A 16,537-nucleotide genomic window follows, 5' to 3' on the forward strand; every position below is an offset into this window, starting at 1 on the left:
CGTTATTATTGACATGTTTGAATTGCTTTGCCCTAGTGCTTTTTAACTTGACAATGTAAATATATCATATAGGTAATATTTAGAAAGCGTAGCAGCTCTATAATCACTACAAGATAGTCATTAGGTCGCTTTTAATCATAATGATTTTACATTTTAGATTTTTAGCTGGTAATCTATATTTGGTTATGTTGTGTATGACTTTTCCTCTAAATTTTCAAGCTTCGCTTCTATGGATGTTAACGTTTTATCTTTGTTATATTTTTACTTTTTTTAGGAGAGGATGGGGAATCTGCAGGAGATGGGGTGGTTATCTGTAATAATCTTCAAAGAGCTCTTTACCTCTCATTAAAGTAAGTTTTCTTCAAACATGTAAAGTAGTAAAATGTCTATGTGTCTGTTTAAAGTTTTACTGCAATAATCTTCCAAAACCTCTTTACCTCTCATTAAAGTACGTATTCTTCAAATATATAAAGTAGTAAAATGTCTATGTGTCTGTTTAAAGTTTAACTGCAATAATCTTCCAAAACCTCTTTACCTCTCATTAAAGTAAGTTGCTTCAAACATATAAAGTAGTAAAAAGTCTATGTGTCCCTTTAAAGTTTTACTGAAATGGGGTATTCATTCCTAAACAAAAAACTGGACAGGAATATCATTCTCATTTAAACAAAAACTCATTTTTTTATGCTAAAATGTGGTTTAATTTTGGTTTTTAATTTTCATTTATTTCCCGGCTATGATCATTTATATCCCTGATATCAAGTTTCTTTTAATAATTAATAAAAATTCTAAAATCTTCCAAAAAAAAATTTTAAATCTTCTAAAAATGACTACCTCCGGGAAATAAATGACTACCTCCGGGAAATAAATGGGGTATTCCTGTCCAGTTTTTTCGTGAATAAATGATGACCTATCGGTCCATCATTTATTCCCTCGGGTAAGAAATATTCATTCCTAAACAAAAAACTGGACAGGAATATCATTCTCATTTAAACAAAAAACTCATTTTTTATGCTAAAATGTGGTTTAATTTTGGTTTTTAATTTTCATTTATTTCCCGGCTATGATCATTTATATCCCTGATATCAAGTTTCTTTTAATAATTAATAAAAATTCTAAAATCTTCCAAAAAAAAATTAAAAATCTTCTAAAAATGACTACCTCCGGGAAATAAATGAATATTTACATCCACTATTTAAGGGGTTGTTTATATGGGAATGAATATTTACATCCACTATTTAAGGGGTTGTTTATATGGGAATGAATATTTACATTTACTATTTAAGGGGTTGTTTATATGGGAATGACTTTTCATTAAAGTATTCTTCATGTAAAGTACTAGAATGTTTATATGTCTGTTTGTATAAAAAAACCTTTAAAATATCAAAAAATGCTTTTTTATTTAGACCTACTAGTAATTGTACTGCTTATTATGTTCTGACACCCTACAAGAGTTATTGTCTGTTCTTCCTTATGATTTTATAGATTCGCTTTATGGATGTTACCTTCCTTGTTTGGGAGTAATTTATAGATTCTGGTGAAGGGGTAGTAAGCTTTACTGTATAAAAAGTGGATGTACTGAATTTTAGTTTCCGAAAGTGTACCTAGCTTCCGCGTCCTATCTCAATATTTACTACTAGCTAAAAAAGCTTCAAACATCCAAAAAAATCAAAATTTTTAAAAATTAAAATTTTGAATGTATAATGTATAAATCCTTTTGACCGGAGTAGCTGAAAATAGCGTTTGCAATAATATGGTTATCTGCTGTACAACTTTGGAAATTAGGGAAGAAATATGCAATCCATTTTCAGCACATCAAAAAAAGATTGTATTACCGGATATCCGGCCGGATAATTTCAATATCCGGTCGGATATCCAGCCCAACCCTACTAAAATGAATATATTTTTAATTAGCCTTGTTGAATTGAAGTATATATAAATTATATTTAGAAAATAAAAAAAATATTCTAAAAACTTATACAGTACCTAAAAATTGTAGAAAATTTGATACATCATTTTTACTTTTAGATACGAGTTTGTAACACCATTAACTTCCTTGGTTGTGGTTAAACCAGATAAAAAGGTAAAACTTGCTACAGAGTAGCTTTATTTCCAATAAGCTTAATTTCTGGCTTGGTGAAAATTATATCAAGCTAAATAAATACAACTTGACTTTATTATATTCTAATTAAATAATAAATACTTTCATAAGTTTCAGCGTTCTAAACATTAGAGTAAAACATTAAAGGGGGAAGGGGTTAAATAACTGTATGTATGTCCCCATCCAAAGGACCCTGTGCCAACTCTCAATTGGGTCTTCAAATTTACCACTATTGTCGGGAATATCAACACAGCCAAATAGCAGAAAACAATTTGCTGGCTGACGAAAAAGGTCCTTGGAAAAGGGGGGCAGGTAGTTATATGTATTATATCTATACTACCAATTTATTTTCTAAAAAGCATTTGAAAGTCTTACAACACTGCACTTTACCTCAAAATAACATCAGCCCCCATCTTGATATATCAAATGCTTTGCTACAATCAAAAGTTCAATTATAAACACTTTAATATCAAACAGGAATCTTGAAGGATAAGACAATGTACTATAAATTGATAATACAATTCCATTTAGGATTGCCAAAATTGCCCTTTCGAACTTTTGATTATAATTATTTGTTGAAACGTTTTTTATTCATTAGCTAGGACCAACCAATCAAGATCTTATAAAAATATGCAAAGTCAAAAAGAGAAAATGTTTTAAAACTACCAGTATAATTTACAATCCAATGACCCGTTCTTCCTGATCTTAAATGTTATATTAATTAATGAATTAAATTAGAAATATTTTCAGATACATTAATATTTTTTTAGGAAAACGGTGAATTCGGAGAAGCAGATAAATACGGACAAGAAATCTCTTTCAACTCTGCACAACAAATAATGCAACACAACTATCTTTCTATCTTCCTGGGCATAATTATCTATCTATCTTTACAGGCATAATAATTGCTTAGTTGTATACCTAGTGATTTTATAAAGCAGGGAGAGAATAATTTTAAAAAAGGAAAGTTTTAATTTTAGTAAAAATTTATTTTTTGGCCAGAGTTGGGTTTTTGAAAGAAGAATGCCGCGTTTTATTATGAAAATGCCTCGTAGGATTTTAACAGAGTATACAACTTAGGAATTCAAAATTTTAAAATTATTATTTCAGCCATTTGTATAATTTCTAATAAAGCTCTAAAAAGATGCATTAATTAATATACGGTAAAAATGAATTTAAGATTATTTATTTTTCTTCTATAAAAGCCGTACCAACAAAAGCGAAATAATTAAATAAATAGTTGAATACTCTGTTTAAATCCTACGAGGCATTTTCATAATAATTTCATAACAAAACGCGGCATTCTACTTTTAAAAACCCATCTCAAAAGGTCATAAAGATGGAAATGTCTCCCCTAATAGCCTAAAACCTTCCTTTAAACTGTTTTAGTTGTCGCTATTAATCTTCTATATTTTTACATCTTTTGATAGAAGGTTATGTCTCTGCTCCTTGCTGATTATTTTAATATTGTATTATAATCTCTTATTTTACTACGTGTATATAATAAAAGTACCTTACTACCCTATTTTTTATTTAAATTCTTAAAAAGTTATGTTTTTAAACCTATTTGATCCGTTTTTTTTGCAAGACTTACATTACAGGTATGAAGTATAACCAACAAGTGAAATAAATCTAAAATAATATTTGGGGGGCAAATAGAGAGGTCATCAATTTTACGATGTGTTGCTCCCCAACAACAGCTTAAATTACGTATAGGTTCGTGATTTTTTCCCGAATTAATTTCATTATTGGTATAGCTTTTTACAATACCCTGAGCAAAAAACAGAAATTTAAATAGCAATGTATTTATTTTACTTGGATCTTACTAAATTATCATGTAGTCCTTGTAGCCTAAATTGACAAGTTTCCGTCATAATATCCACGATTATTCTACATCCATTTTAACAACTAAACTCTAAACTAAGTGACTAATGGGCTAGATTCTGAGAAATATTGGCAAAAATTTAGTAGCCTTGGTCCTCTAGATTAGAATACCTAAAAGCGTTTAATATAAGGATATGGATATCACAAAAAAATAATTTACTTGTAACTACAAATACGCGCCAGTTATATATAAAATTAGCTCCAAAAAACTAACTGACTAATGGACAGACAAAGTGAATTATACTGCAGCTTTGCTACTAAACAGGATAGTAGTCATTTCTCGCATCGTATTATAAACAGCTTTCCGCGGATATAGAATGTACAATTATACGATTAAAACCAGTTTTTTTAAAATGGTTTTAATCTTATGATTGTTCATTTTTATATTTGTAGAAATCTGGATATAATACGGTGCTAGACATAGTTTTTTCGTATGGATGAGAACCGGTTCCTATCCACCAGATTCGAATGAATAAGAGAAAATAAATTTTAAACCGAAAAAAAACATATTTTTGTAATGTTAAAAAGAAATCTAGTCTTATTAAATATAAAACAAGTTTTATTTACATAATAACAATCCAAACATTATCAACAATTTTAATTTATTTATTTGTTATTGTTCTTTTCAATCACTGGATTTAGGTTCTTTACACATTTAGCACCTGTAAAAATAATAATTGAATGGATATAGGATATACGTGGATTTATTGACAGGGGATACTTTCCATTAATTTAGCTTGTTAATCTGGACCTCATTAAATAGTCAGTAATGGTTATAATGGGATAGAGGGTGTGGATAGGATTGTGATAATGTATCGTTATTTTAGCCAGTTGCGAGCTTCAGTATATGAAAATATGGTTCAACATCCAAGTAATAATATATCAATTATGTTCTATACTTTGCATTTCTATGAATAAATATAAATTCAATTATAGAATTTTAGTAAAAAAATCTACAGACAAACTGAGTGGCAAGCTAAATAATAAAAATAGATCATATATTATAAAATTATTTAGCCTTTAACTTTTGTCTTATTGTCCTAGAAATCAATCACAAAATTGACAGGAGCAGATAAAATCTACCTTGATAGAAATGTTATGAATAATTTTCATAGTACGAAGGGTGAAGTTCAGCATCCGAATGTATCATCCTAAATGAAAAGATTTATTTTGTTAAAACAATCGAGAGTATTCTTTTTTGCTTCCCCCTAACAAGAGAAATCTCTCCTAGAAAATATTACATACAACTTTTAATTTCTTTAATTTTACAATCCCCCCCAAAAGAACGGGAGGAATGTTTAGTTTGTATTGTAATATTTTTATAAAATAAAAATCCTCTCATGTAAATACATGATCAAATATGTTTCAAGAACACTTTTTGATTATGACAAGTTCCATAATACTTTTTTACATTCCAAAATTTGGGTGCACCAAAATTTTTTAAAGATATAACACCCATTTCCACATCCCTTCCCATGCACATCCTTGTAATCCAACCTGTTGTATCCTGTAGGACCTCCAGTACCACTAGACACCTGGATGGACGGCCACATCATATAATCATCCATACCTTCATTACCAAAAAAAATCTTGTAAGTTTTTGTTGAGTAAATCTTAGTTATTTGAATAGATAATTAATAGCTATTTACAACTAAAGGGATAATTCAACAAAATGTTTTTAATAGGTTAAGGTAAAATGGAGTGGTCCTCCCTTGTCTAGAATATGACAAATAGAAGTCAACTTTAAAACATGCACTTTCACAACGCTGTTTTGAATTGAAAAAGTGCAATTTTTGAATGTAAAATTTACAATTTTAAACTAAAGTTATTGCCATAAAGAATAGCAATATAGGTTTCAAATAGTTATATTTATAACATTTATCCTTTATTTAGACAAAAAATGATAATATACCTGACGTAAACCGCTGTAATCAAACTCTACTTTAGAGCTTTACCTTGCATCTGTAGAAATTGTAGGTATTGTTGGTGTTCCAATGCAGCTTGAACCTCCAGGAAGTGAAGATACTCTGGATCATACATCAGAGGGTCCATCATGTCATAGGAATAGGGGTCATATGGAAGCCCAGCGTGGAAACCCTGAAATTTTATATAAACATTTTATTAGCGTAGCAATACCATGACTAGTGTATGTCCTTACAGTAGTCAATACGTGTACGTAATTTAGCTTAGCTACAATGGTATGAGGTTTCGTGAATTTAAAACAATTTTATTTACAGTTGACGAAATACATTTAAAGAAGTAACAGGATAATTTTTATTAACAGAGAACCAAAGAAGGTTAATAAATATTTTGGCAACGGTACCACCACCCACTAAAAAGAAGGTCTACTTCCTCCCCCCCCCCCCATCCTTCAAGTGCTTTTTGAGTTCTCTAGGGGCATACTCGCTATTTTTTTTTAGTTTTATTTTGGCAGCAAAATAATTATAATTGTGGACTAAATATAACATCTACCTGCTCAATGGATATAAGATATACGTGGATATATTGACAAAGGAAAATTTGTAGTCAATCTAGCTTGCTAATATGGACCCCATTTGTTGGCCAGTTGGTTCATCCAGTTGGAGGGGAGGGAATGAGGTAAAGGGTATGGATTGTTAATGTATACCGCTGCGAGCATCACTTTATCACAGTATTTAAAAATCTGGTGCAACATCCAAGTAATAACATATCCATTACCTGATCAGGGATACCAAGCATATCTTGATAAACAGATTCAGGACTTCTATCCAGAGATTTAGCCATATCCATCACGTTATCAGCCCACTAGAAATAGGCATTTTTACATGAAAAGTCTTAGATTAGGAGTTTTTGTAAATAAAAACTGCAAAACATAATATAATGCAATAATAAAGTTAGTTATGTTTTCAAAATTGTCTTATGGATGGTTCAGGATAGTTTCGAGACCTGCAACACTAGAGGCTAGAACTATGCAGCTAGTATTTATATAGGGTGTTATTTCTTAATAAAATTCTATTATGTTCGGTAGAAGTTTTTATATTTTTTTACACCTTGTTTATTAGCGACTCCACCCCTAGCATATAGAGGCACTGTATTTGAAAAAAAAATAGCCTAAAACCATCCAAGCATCTATCTAATAAAGCTTCCCTCGGTTCAGTAGTAAATGAAAGAGGACTATCCACGAACCAGAGTAAGTGATTCTAAGCATCTTCCAGCATTGACCCATAGTATTTTTTTAATGAATATACTAGGTTTATGTTTAATATTTGCTTTATCGACTAAAAAGTTAGGTTTCACCATGGTTTTATATGAAAAAATCTTTTAAATGTAAAGCAATTTTTAAAGCAATGTCATCAAATGCTTTGTTGAGTTCAAAGGACAAGATAAAATAACACTGCAGAAAAGCATCAAATGTTTTAAATTGCATAAGTACATTAATTAAACTGTTTACAAGTTACCAACCCTTTTTCTAAATATACATTTTTAATCACAATAAGGGGGGGGTTTTTAATGCAACCATCTCGTAATCAATGATTAAATGGCACTTAGAATTCGAATTTCGATCAGAAATTTTGCATGAATAATCCTTGGTAGGTCTATTTTCCCTAAATCGAACAAAAAGTTGGAAAAGTAACGGCTAACGGCTGGCGGCTCAGCTGTTTTGCTATTTTATTACTATCTTAAGAGCAAAAAAAGTCACGAAACCTATTTTCACATAATACTTTTTCTCACTCAAAAACCTTATCAAACGGTTCTAGCCGGTAGCTGTTGGTACTAGAAATTTAAAAATTGGTTATTGCTATCATTTAACATGAATTAAACCAAAAATATGTTTTAAAAAGTTGATTCCTACGTAATTAATGATGAATTTGTCCTGAAAATAGGCAAAAAACGGCTAAACGGCTGAGCCGCCAGCTGTTACTTTTCCAACTTTTTGTTCGATTTAGGGAAAATAGACCTACCAAGGATTATTCATGCAAAATTTCTGATCGAAATTCGAATTCTAAGTGCCATTTAATCACTGATTACGAGATGGTTGCATTAAAAACCCCCCCCTTTATTAACTGTTTACAAAATACCAACCCTTTTTCTAAATATACATTTTTAATCACAATAATTTATTTTGTGTCAAAGCTTTTAAACACCAGTTTGAACTCATCAAAACATTCTATGATATTTCACTAAACAATGCTTAACATTTCAAAGTTTTTTTTCACATAAAACCATGGTGAAACCTAACTTTTTAGTCGATAAAGCAAATATCAAACATAAACCTAGTATATTTACTAAAAAAAGCTTTTAAACAACAGTTTGAACTCATCAAAACATTCTATGATATTGCACCAAACAATGCTTAACATTTCAAAGTTTTTTTTCATATAAAACTATGGTGAAACCAAACTTTTTAGTCGATAGAGCAAATATTAAACATAAACCTAGTATATTTACTAAAAAAATACTATGGGTCAATGCTGGAAGATGCATAGAATCACTTGCTCTTGGATAGTCCTCTTTTAAGCTTAAGACAGAAAAAATACTTTTAGAATAGATTTAACATACTTTCGGTACAGACACACAAACAAACATCCCGTTGCTATTTAAGGATAATAGAATTAGGGTTTTCTAAACAAAAATCCTCCCCTGGAACATAAACATGGTCTACAGCTAGATGAATACTTACCTCTCTATAATGATCCTCCTCCCCTGGGACATAAACATGGTCTACAGCTAGATGAATACTTACCCCTCTATAGTGATCATCCTCCCCTGGGACATAAACATGGTCTACAGCTAGATGAATACTTACCTCTCTATAGTGATCATCCTCCCCTGGGACATAAACATGGTCTACAGCTAGATTAATACTTACCCCTCTATAGTGATCATCCTCCCCTGGGACATAAACATGGATTACAGCTAGATAAATACTTACCTCTCTATAATGATCATCCTCCCCTGGGACATAAACATGGTCTACAGCTAGATGAATACTTACCTCTCTACAGTGATCATCCTCCCCTGGGACATAAACATGGATTACAGCTAGATAAATACTTACCTCTCTATAATGATCATCCTCCCCTGGGACATAAAAATGGTCTACAGCTAGATGAATACTTACCTCTATAATGATCATCCTCCCCTGGGACATAAAAATGGTCTACAGCTAGATGAATACTTACCTCTCTATAATGACCATCCTCCCCTGGGACATAAACATGGTCTACAACTAGATGAATACTTACCTCTATAATGATCATCCTCCCCTGGGACATAAACATGGGCTACAGCTAGATGAATACTTACCTCTATAATGATCATCCTCCCCTGGGACATAAACATGGTCTACAACTAGATGAATACTTACCTCTCTATAATGACCATCCTACCCTGGGACATAAACATGGGCTACAGCTAGATGAATACTTACCTCTCTATAGTGATCATCCTCCCCTGGGACATAAACATGGTCTACAGCTAGATGAATACTTACCTCTCTATAATGACCATCCTACCCTGGGACATAAACATGGGCTACAGCTAGATGAATACTTACCTCTCTATAGTGATCATCCTCCCCTGGGACATAAACATGGTCTACAGCTAGATGAATACTTACCTCTCTATAGTGATCATCCTCCCCTGGGACATAAACATGGTCTACAGCTAGATTAATACTTACCCCTCTATAGTGATCATCCTCCCCTGGGACATAAACATGGATTACAGCTAGATAAATACTTACCTCTCTATAATGATCATCCTCCCCTGGGACATAAAAATGGTCTACAGCTAGATGAATACTTACCTCTATAATGATCATCCTCCCCTGGGACATAAACATGGTCTACAGCTAGATGAATACTTACCTCTATAATGATCATCCTCCCCTGGGACATAAACATGGTCTACAACTAGATGAATACTTACCTCTCTATAATGACCATCCTACCCTGGGACATAAACATGGGCTACAGCTAGATGAATACTTACCTCTCTATAGTGATCATCCTCCCCTGGGACATAAACATGGTCTACAACTAGATGAATACTTACCTCTCTATAATTACCATCCTACCCTGGGACATAAACATGGGCTACAGCTAGATGAATACTTACCTCTCTATAGTGATCATCCTCCCCTGGGACATAAACATGGTCTACAACTAGATGAATACTTACCTCTCTATAATGACCATCCTACCCTGGGACATAAACATGGGCTACAGCTAGATGAATACTTACCTCTCTATAGTGATCATCCTCCCCTGGGACATAAACATGGTCTACAACTAGATGAATACTTACCTCTCTATAATGATCATCCTACCCCTGGGACATAAACATGGATTACAGCTAGATAAATACTTACCCCTCTATAGTGATCATCCTCCCCTGGGACATAAACATGGATTACAGCTAGATAAATACTTACCCCTCTATAGTGATCATCCTCCCCTGGGACATAAACATGGTCTACAGCTAGATGGTCAGCAATGTTGAAACTATCGGGTACAGGTAAAAATTCCTGAAACAATCATCATTTTTGCGTATACCCTCAATATGCCTAGTTGATCACAAAACCCCCCTCCCACTTATTAATTAAAATAAATTACAAATAAGAGATTTTAGTTTGTTTTTTACGTGAAGCAAAAAGTACCCCCCTCCCCTTTTTTTCAATTTGATCAAAAGTAAGAAAGGGGGGGGGGGGTGCGGAGATTTTGTCTTACTTAAAACAATGATCATAAACGGAAAAGCATACAAAAAGCATTTTTTTATATAGAGAAGTTTAGCTGCTTAATCAAAAGAAAGTTAATTAACTGCATTGATTAAGATGCAAAAATACAACACTAATAATAGAAATTAAAACAGATCAGAAACACCTTGGTGTAATCTCTCAGAAGGTGATCATAATTCTCTTCTGTGGAATCTGATTCGGAAGTTTCACCTTCTACAAAAAAAATACAATCTATTAGAGGAAGGGGGGGGGGGGGGAGATTGGAGATTTATAATCTTTCTTAAATTGAAATTCGTAATCTTGTATTTTTGCTGCAAAAATAAGGCAAATTTTAGTAAATAAGCTGACAAAACTGCTAAAAGAATTTTATAACATTAGAAATGTCTAATCAAATAATCAATTTGGACTAAATGTTACTATACCTACTTGAGTACGGGCAGGTTTAAGGCTATTTAAAAAGGTAATTGTCCATTTCTTTAAATTTTAATTTCTATATAAAATTTTGGATATTCCCCTACCCTATCTATAGGAAAAGCCACTCATAAAATGAGGTATTTAGATAAGATAAATTAATTTTCAATTGTACTCCTAAGCCTCACCAAAACTTTGCATATCCTCTGGTGACCATAATTCTTGTTGTTGTCCAAGTATAGTTGAAATAACCTCCATAGAATCAGAAAATGGTAAGAAAGCATCATTATTGCCAAAGAACGGCAGGGGAGGTAACTCATCTTGTTGTCCATTCATTTCTTCACTTGGAACATTGCCTTGTCCATCTTCCAGCTGTTCATCAGCTGTTTGTTGTTGGGGGTTATCATCTGAAGTTGGAATATTTTCTTCGGGAGTTTCTTCAGCTATTTCCACAACAGCTTCATCTGTTTTAAAACAAGAATGATTAAATTCAAGAATAACGAAGTACTTGTTATACTTAACATGGTAAATATAAAGTTTTGGGAGATATAAACTTAATATCAACGTGATCTGATAAAAAATCTATTAAAGATTGTAATGTCACTAGTAGCAAGCAAGTATAAATTAAATATTTCCAAAACTACTACTGAGAAAGGTTCCGTGATTTTTATGTTTTGTATTCTGTATTTATTATGCTTAATTAAACCTCTCAGTATATATTTTTATTTAAGTAATGTTAAATTAATGGGGTAGTTGCACATTGCCTTTAAACTTGAATTAAGTGAACTACATATATATGTTCCTGTTCAATGGTATAAACCACATCTATAGGTATATTTTAAAAAATTTACATTTTCTATCACGTAGTTTTAAAAATATCAAAACTTGAAAAACTTATTCTTATGATATATGCAACTTGTATGACTGTCTTAATTTCACACAAAAAAGAAAAACGGCTATTTTAATAGTGACTAATTGTTTAATATTTATTGTAATACAAAATTAATATATGTTAAACAGTATTCTTGAAATTTTTAAAATCTTGTTTACCTATTTCCTTCGTTTTGTTAGCTTTGTCTAGTCCCAAAATCTAAAACATAAAACTTGTTCTTTTTATTTTCAAAATTTAAAAAAATAAGGATAACAAAATCCAAAAAAACGAATCTCTGAATCGGTAGGACAACCGAACTTTAAAACTTACAAAGGGTCAGAACTGAATAAGTAGAATGTTAAAACACAAATCTTGATAAAATTGTATGTCAATTTGTTGCAAAACTTCTTAAATGCAGGATACTGTTTAGAGACATACTTACGTTTTAGGACTTGATTATATAGATGCTTCGCTAATAACGTTATACCTTGTGGTAATAGGAATCAGTATTCTACCAATAAGATGAATATGATAACATTAAAAAAGAGAGGGGTAGGTTTCGGGTAAAATCCGTAAAGGTTGTGTTGTAAGTTAAAAACAGTAATAGAACGATAAAAATTTATGTTAACTTTATCGTTCTACTACTATTTTTAAGCCTTAAAACACACACTTTTACGGATTCTACCAGAAACCTACCCCTGTCTTTGTCGACAAAAAAGTAAAAAATCAACATGTTTTAGCTGACGGACGGACGTACGGACCGGCTCTAATTATATAAAAGCTTTGCTTTTAAAAATGGGTCAATTTGATAAAACAAACTCTACCTTATTGATTAATTCTCTATTAAGACCAAAAAGCTTTGCAGTTTCATCATCTAAATGAAGACAATAATATAATTTTAACAAATGTGAATAAGTTAAATGATTTCAAATTCCAGGGTTTTTTGTCCAAGTTTTGTATAAAAAAGATTTAGAAACTTTTGAGTGTAAAACTGTAATCTGATATATTCTTAACTAGCGGCTGTGCCCCTAGCATCTAGGAGCTCTATATTCAAAGAGAAAAAGGACAGAAAAATAGCCTAAAACCATACCCCTACTTATTTATGAAAATAAAATAGCCTAAAACCATCTAAGGATCTTTAAGAAGCTATACTGTAAAGGAGAACTATATAGGTTTAGCGGTTAGCGAGATCCTTCACTACAGACAAAAAAGGCTTACTACTTTATATATAGGCTTATGGTAAATTATTTTCTCGTATTCATTCGAAACCGGTGGATAGGAACCGGTTCTCATCCATACGAAAAAACTATGTCTAGCATCGTATTATAACCAGCTTTCTACGAATATAAAAATGTACAATCATAAGATTAAAACCAGTTTTTTTAGCCCGTGCCTTCGGCACCTCGGGGCTAAAAAACTGGTTTTAATCTTATAATTGTACATTCTATATCCGCGGAAAGCCGTTTATAATACGATGCGAGAAATAACTATTAAGAGCAAAGCAAATCCCAATCGGTTCAGTGGTTAGTGGTTTACCTATTTTATCGATGGCACTCTTGAATTTTGCTCTGTATGTATCAGCCTTTTCTAACAGCTAGAATTAAAAAAAAGATTGATTTTCAGTTAAATTTCTATGTTCATCTACATATATGTACTATCTAAAACGTCAGTTTGTTAGGTAAAAGCAGAGATTCATAAAATTAAGGGAGGGAGGGGACATTCGGTTGTTTATTACACTAGTTTTATAATAACGTTTTCTTATTCTTTGGCTTAACAACATTGCGGACTTAAGATACAAAATAAAGGCTAAGGGCCAGACTGATGTTATCTTCAATGTTACTTCGCTGAAAAAATCTATTATCCTACCTTACTTTTATCCTGATCATTCATAGATTCATATTTAGCCTGAAGTTTTGCCAGAATTGGCAGCACCTTTGCTCCCTTTCCGTCATAGGCTTTCACTAAAAATATTTAGATTAACAAAGGTGAAATTTAGTCAAAGATATTTTGGGGCTTTCAAACAAAGTGCCTTGTTAAGCTTATTCAGAATCACCTCCCTCTTATTTTTTAAATATATTTTTAAAAAGGTGTGATGGGTGAAATTTTTTGTCGATACACAAATCTTACTACTTTATATTTAATCACTTAAGGTTAACCCCCCCCCTCCCCCCCCCCCCCCACCGAGGCCTCTTGGGGAACTTAAGGGCGGGAAATCGACACTCCATCTTTAATTTAGTTACAAACTAATAGGTAGGTAGTAAAAATCTAAAAAAAATACTTAGGTTAGAATATTTTTCTATGGGTGATTTCCATTGGGAAGATTATGTACTTTCCCAAAAACGACTTTAAACCTTCTCTGGACTTGAAAAAAGCTTAATTGATCGGTGGAACTGAAAAGAAGACCATATCGTGGTCCAGTGGTTAGCGAGATCCTTTCTACAGACAGACGGACAAACGGTTATCTTGTTACTTATACCTGCAGCATCATGATCGTCCTTAGTAGATGTAGCTGTCACTGTGTCTGTATTCTCAATTGGAGCAGACTCGATTTTTACATCAGTAGGTTTATCTAAGCAAGGACAATTATTTACACAAGTAACACAATAAGGATAAGACAAACAAAAATAATTTATGGAGGCAATTCTTTAAACATTTCCTTTATCAATGACTAGTGGCTACGCCCCTCGTGAACTCTAGGGGCACTTGAGGAAGAGGGTTGGGAGTTGAGTTTTGGGGAAGGGGCGAATTTTCTTGCGAGAGTGAAGATACCCTCTCCCAAAACACTTATAACCTTCTCTCGACCATTAAAAAGCTTAACTGTAATGGAGATGATCCATATCGGTTCAGCGGTTTGCAAGATTCTTTGCTTCAAACAAAAAAGCTGTCTACTTTATATAATAGGACTGTTTTTAGTAGTAAAATCTGCTATTATATAAGGAATTTAGATATTTTTACACACTCGAAGCTTATGCAAATTTTTATAAAATTGCCTGTATCAGTAGAAGGAGAATCTTCATTTTCTAGATTTCTTAACAGTTTTCCTATAATATAGGTATTTAGATTAACATTATGAACATTTAATTTATTTGCAATAGTAAATTAAGTAGTAGGTAAATTAACAAAGATCAATGAACAAAGACGTCTAAGCTTAACTGAAAGCAGCAAAGTAGCAAAAAATTTAATGGGGTCATAAATTTTTTTTAATGGAGGGAGCGGGGGAGAGTGTTAACAGTGATACAAAAATTTTGACAAATAATCGTTCATTATTTTAATTGCATTCGGATGGATTTGAGTTTGTAAAATCTTACCTAGAAGCTTTGTTTAGATTTTCAAGGCAAACAAAGTTAATTATAGAGTAGCTTCGATGTTAAAAATGATCTTACCTCCGTGTACATTTGTAACGCAAAATAAAAGACACAAAATACTAAAAAATATATTCAATGATTTGTGATATTTATTGATTTACCAATTTTGAAGATATATCAAGAAATTAAACGAAAATAATATTTAGCCATACCGAAAATGGAATAATTATAGATCTTTTATCTTGGTTATTACTATCAGGGGAAAACTGTCTATAATGAGATGCTATAAATAACCGTTAGAAGTTTAACAAGGATGACAACATCCATAAGTAGCAAAGCACAAAAATTGTGGATGGAAATGCGTACAAGTAGAAAGGAAGATTATTCTTTTAAATCAAGAATAGATTTATTGGAGAAAAAAACACAAAACCTTATTTTATTTCGTATGACATACCAACGTTAAAAGTAAATTACATACTAATTTTGAAAATTTTAAATCGGCTGTTCAACCTCCATAACTAAATTTTTTTGAAAATCGGACCATAAATGCCAAAGTTATGGTGAAAAATGTGAAAAATACAAAAATAGCATAAAACCAGCTAAAAAGCAGTTCGACCGCCATTGATGTGTTAAAGTTAATTATGCTCCTTAGTAATGTGAATGTTGTCAAGAAGTTTCAGCCTTCTATCTGTCATAGGAGCCGAGAAAATCACGTTTCCCCCATTTTTTCTCAGACAGACGGACGGACATTTCGAATTACAGAGTAGCTTCGCTACTAAAAAAAATGATCACAAATCATTCCTGACGTACGTGACACAGGATAGATGTGGTACCCGCCGCATGTTGATAATAACTAACCAATTTATGTACTAGCTGTAATGTATATAAGACATGGTTTCCAAAACCCACAATATTTTTTAATGAAAAAAATAAATGATAACAATTACATTTTTATTTTTGAAATATTTAAAAAGAAATAGAATTACCTATTGGAGCATCAATTAATCTTTTTTTTTCTTTGATATTTAATTACCTATAAGAAAATAAAGAAATAAATTTTTTATTTGGTAACCATGAAGTCTGTTGTAATTTTAACAAAAATATTTATTGTGATTTTATTTATAAGATTTTATTTATAAGATTTTATTTTGCCTTATTATATTTATTGGATTATTGAAAATGTTTTATAGATACATTTTATCCTTATTTTTTTCTATGACACAAAGAGTTGCTAATGAATTCACAACATA

General features: G+C 31.8%; 2 protein-coding genes across 4 annotated transcripts in view; one reads left to right on the plus strand and one right to left on the minus strand.

Annotated features, from left to right (window-relative positions):
* Positions 1 to 3,623, plus strand: part of LOC145328692 (inter-alpha-trypsin inhibitor heavy chain H4-like) — a 77,153-nt gene extending 73,530 nt beyond the window's left edge. Inside the window, exons 30-32 of one of the 2 annotated variants that reach the window (XM_080172487.1) lie at positions 278 to 350; positions 2,026 to 2,080; positions 2,869 to 3,623. In XM_080172487.1, coding sequence (XP_080028613.1) covers positions 278 to 350; positions 2,026 to 2,080; positions 2,869 to 3,000 — 260 coding nt within the window. In that variant the 3' untranslated portion in view covers positions 3,001 to 3,623. Of the gene's footprint in view, positions 1 to 274; positions 351 to 2,025; positions 2,081 to 2,868 lie in introns of both variants that reach the window. The other variant, XM_080172486.1, reaches the window with a different exon arrangement.
* Positions 3,624 to 4,523: 900 nt separating this feature from the next.
* LOC145328693 (uncharacterized) lies at positions 4,524 to 16,250 on the minus strand. Of its 2 annotated transcripts, none has more exons than XM_080172489.1 (16): positions 16,098 to 16,250; positions 15,366 to 15,406; positions 14,973 to 15,023; positions 14,459 to 14,551; positions 13,849 to 13,943; positions 13,519 to 13,576; positions 12,807 to 12,856; positions 12,162 to 12,201; positions 11,300 to 11,575; positions 10,846 to 10,913; positions 10,398 to 10,490; positions 6,680 to 6,766; positions 5,938 to 6,079; positions 5,480 to 5,552; positions 5,066 to 5,133; positions 4,524 to 4,644 (listed from the first exon to the last, which is right to left on the minus strand). In XM_080172489.1, exons 1-15 carry the CDS (start codon positions 16,127 to 16,129, stop codon positions 5,079 to 5,081), a joined length of 1,254 nt encoding a protein of 417 aa, XP_080028615.1. In that variant the 5' UTR covers positions 16,130 to 16,250; the 3' UTR covers positions 4,524 to 4,644; positions 5,066 to 5,078. The 2 variants fall into 2 exon arrangements, with proteins under 2 accessions (XP_080028615.1, XP_080028614.1); XM_080172488.1 differs by having other exon boundaries at positions 16,089 to 16,152.
* Positions 16,251 to 16,537: the final 287 nt, after the last annotated feature.

The sequence above is a fragment of the Acartia tonsa genome, chromosome 9 (genome assembly GCF_053477335.1).
Source record: "Acartia tonsa isolate MP-2025a chromosome 9, ASM5347733v1, whole genome shotgun sequence".
Lineage (NCBI taxonomy): Eukaryota > Metazoa > Arthropoda > Copepoda > Calanoida > Acartiidae > Acartia > Acartia tonsa.

Excerpts from the sequence above, each read along its gene's own strand:
- LOC145328693 (XM_080172488.1), bottom strand. The coding sequence starts at position 16,129 with ATGCGGCGGGTACCACATCTATCCTGTGTCACGTACGTCAG. Across the intron at positions 14,552-14,972 it reads TTCTCCTTCTACTGATACAG|ATAAACCTACTGATGTAAAA; the intron begins GCAATTTTATAA and ends GTCCTTGCTTAG. Across the intron at positions 5,553-5,937 it reads ACAATTTCTACAGATGCAAG|GTATGGATGATTATATGATG; the intron begins GTAAAGCTCTAA and ends TTGGTAATGAAG.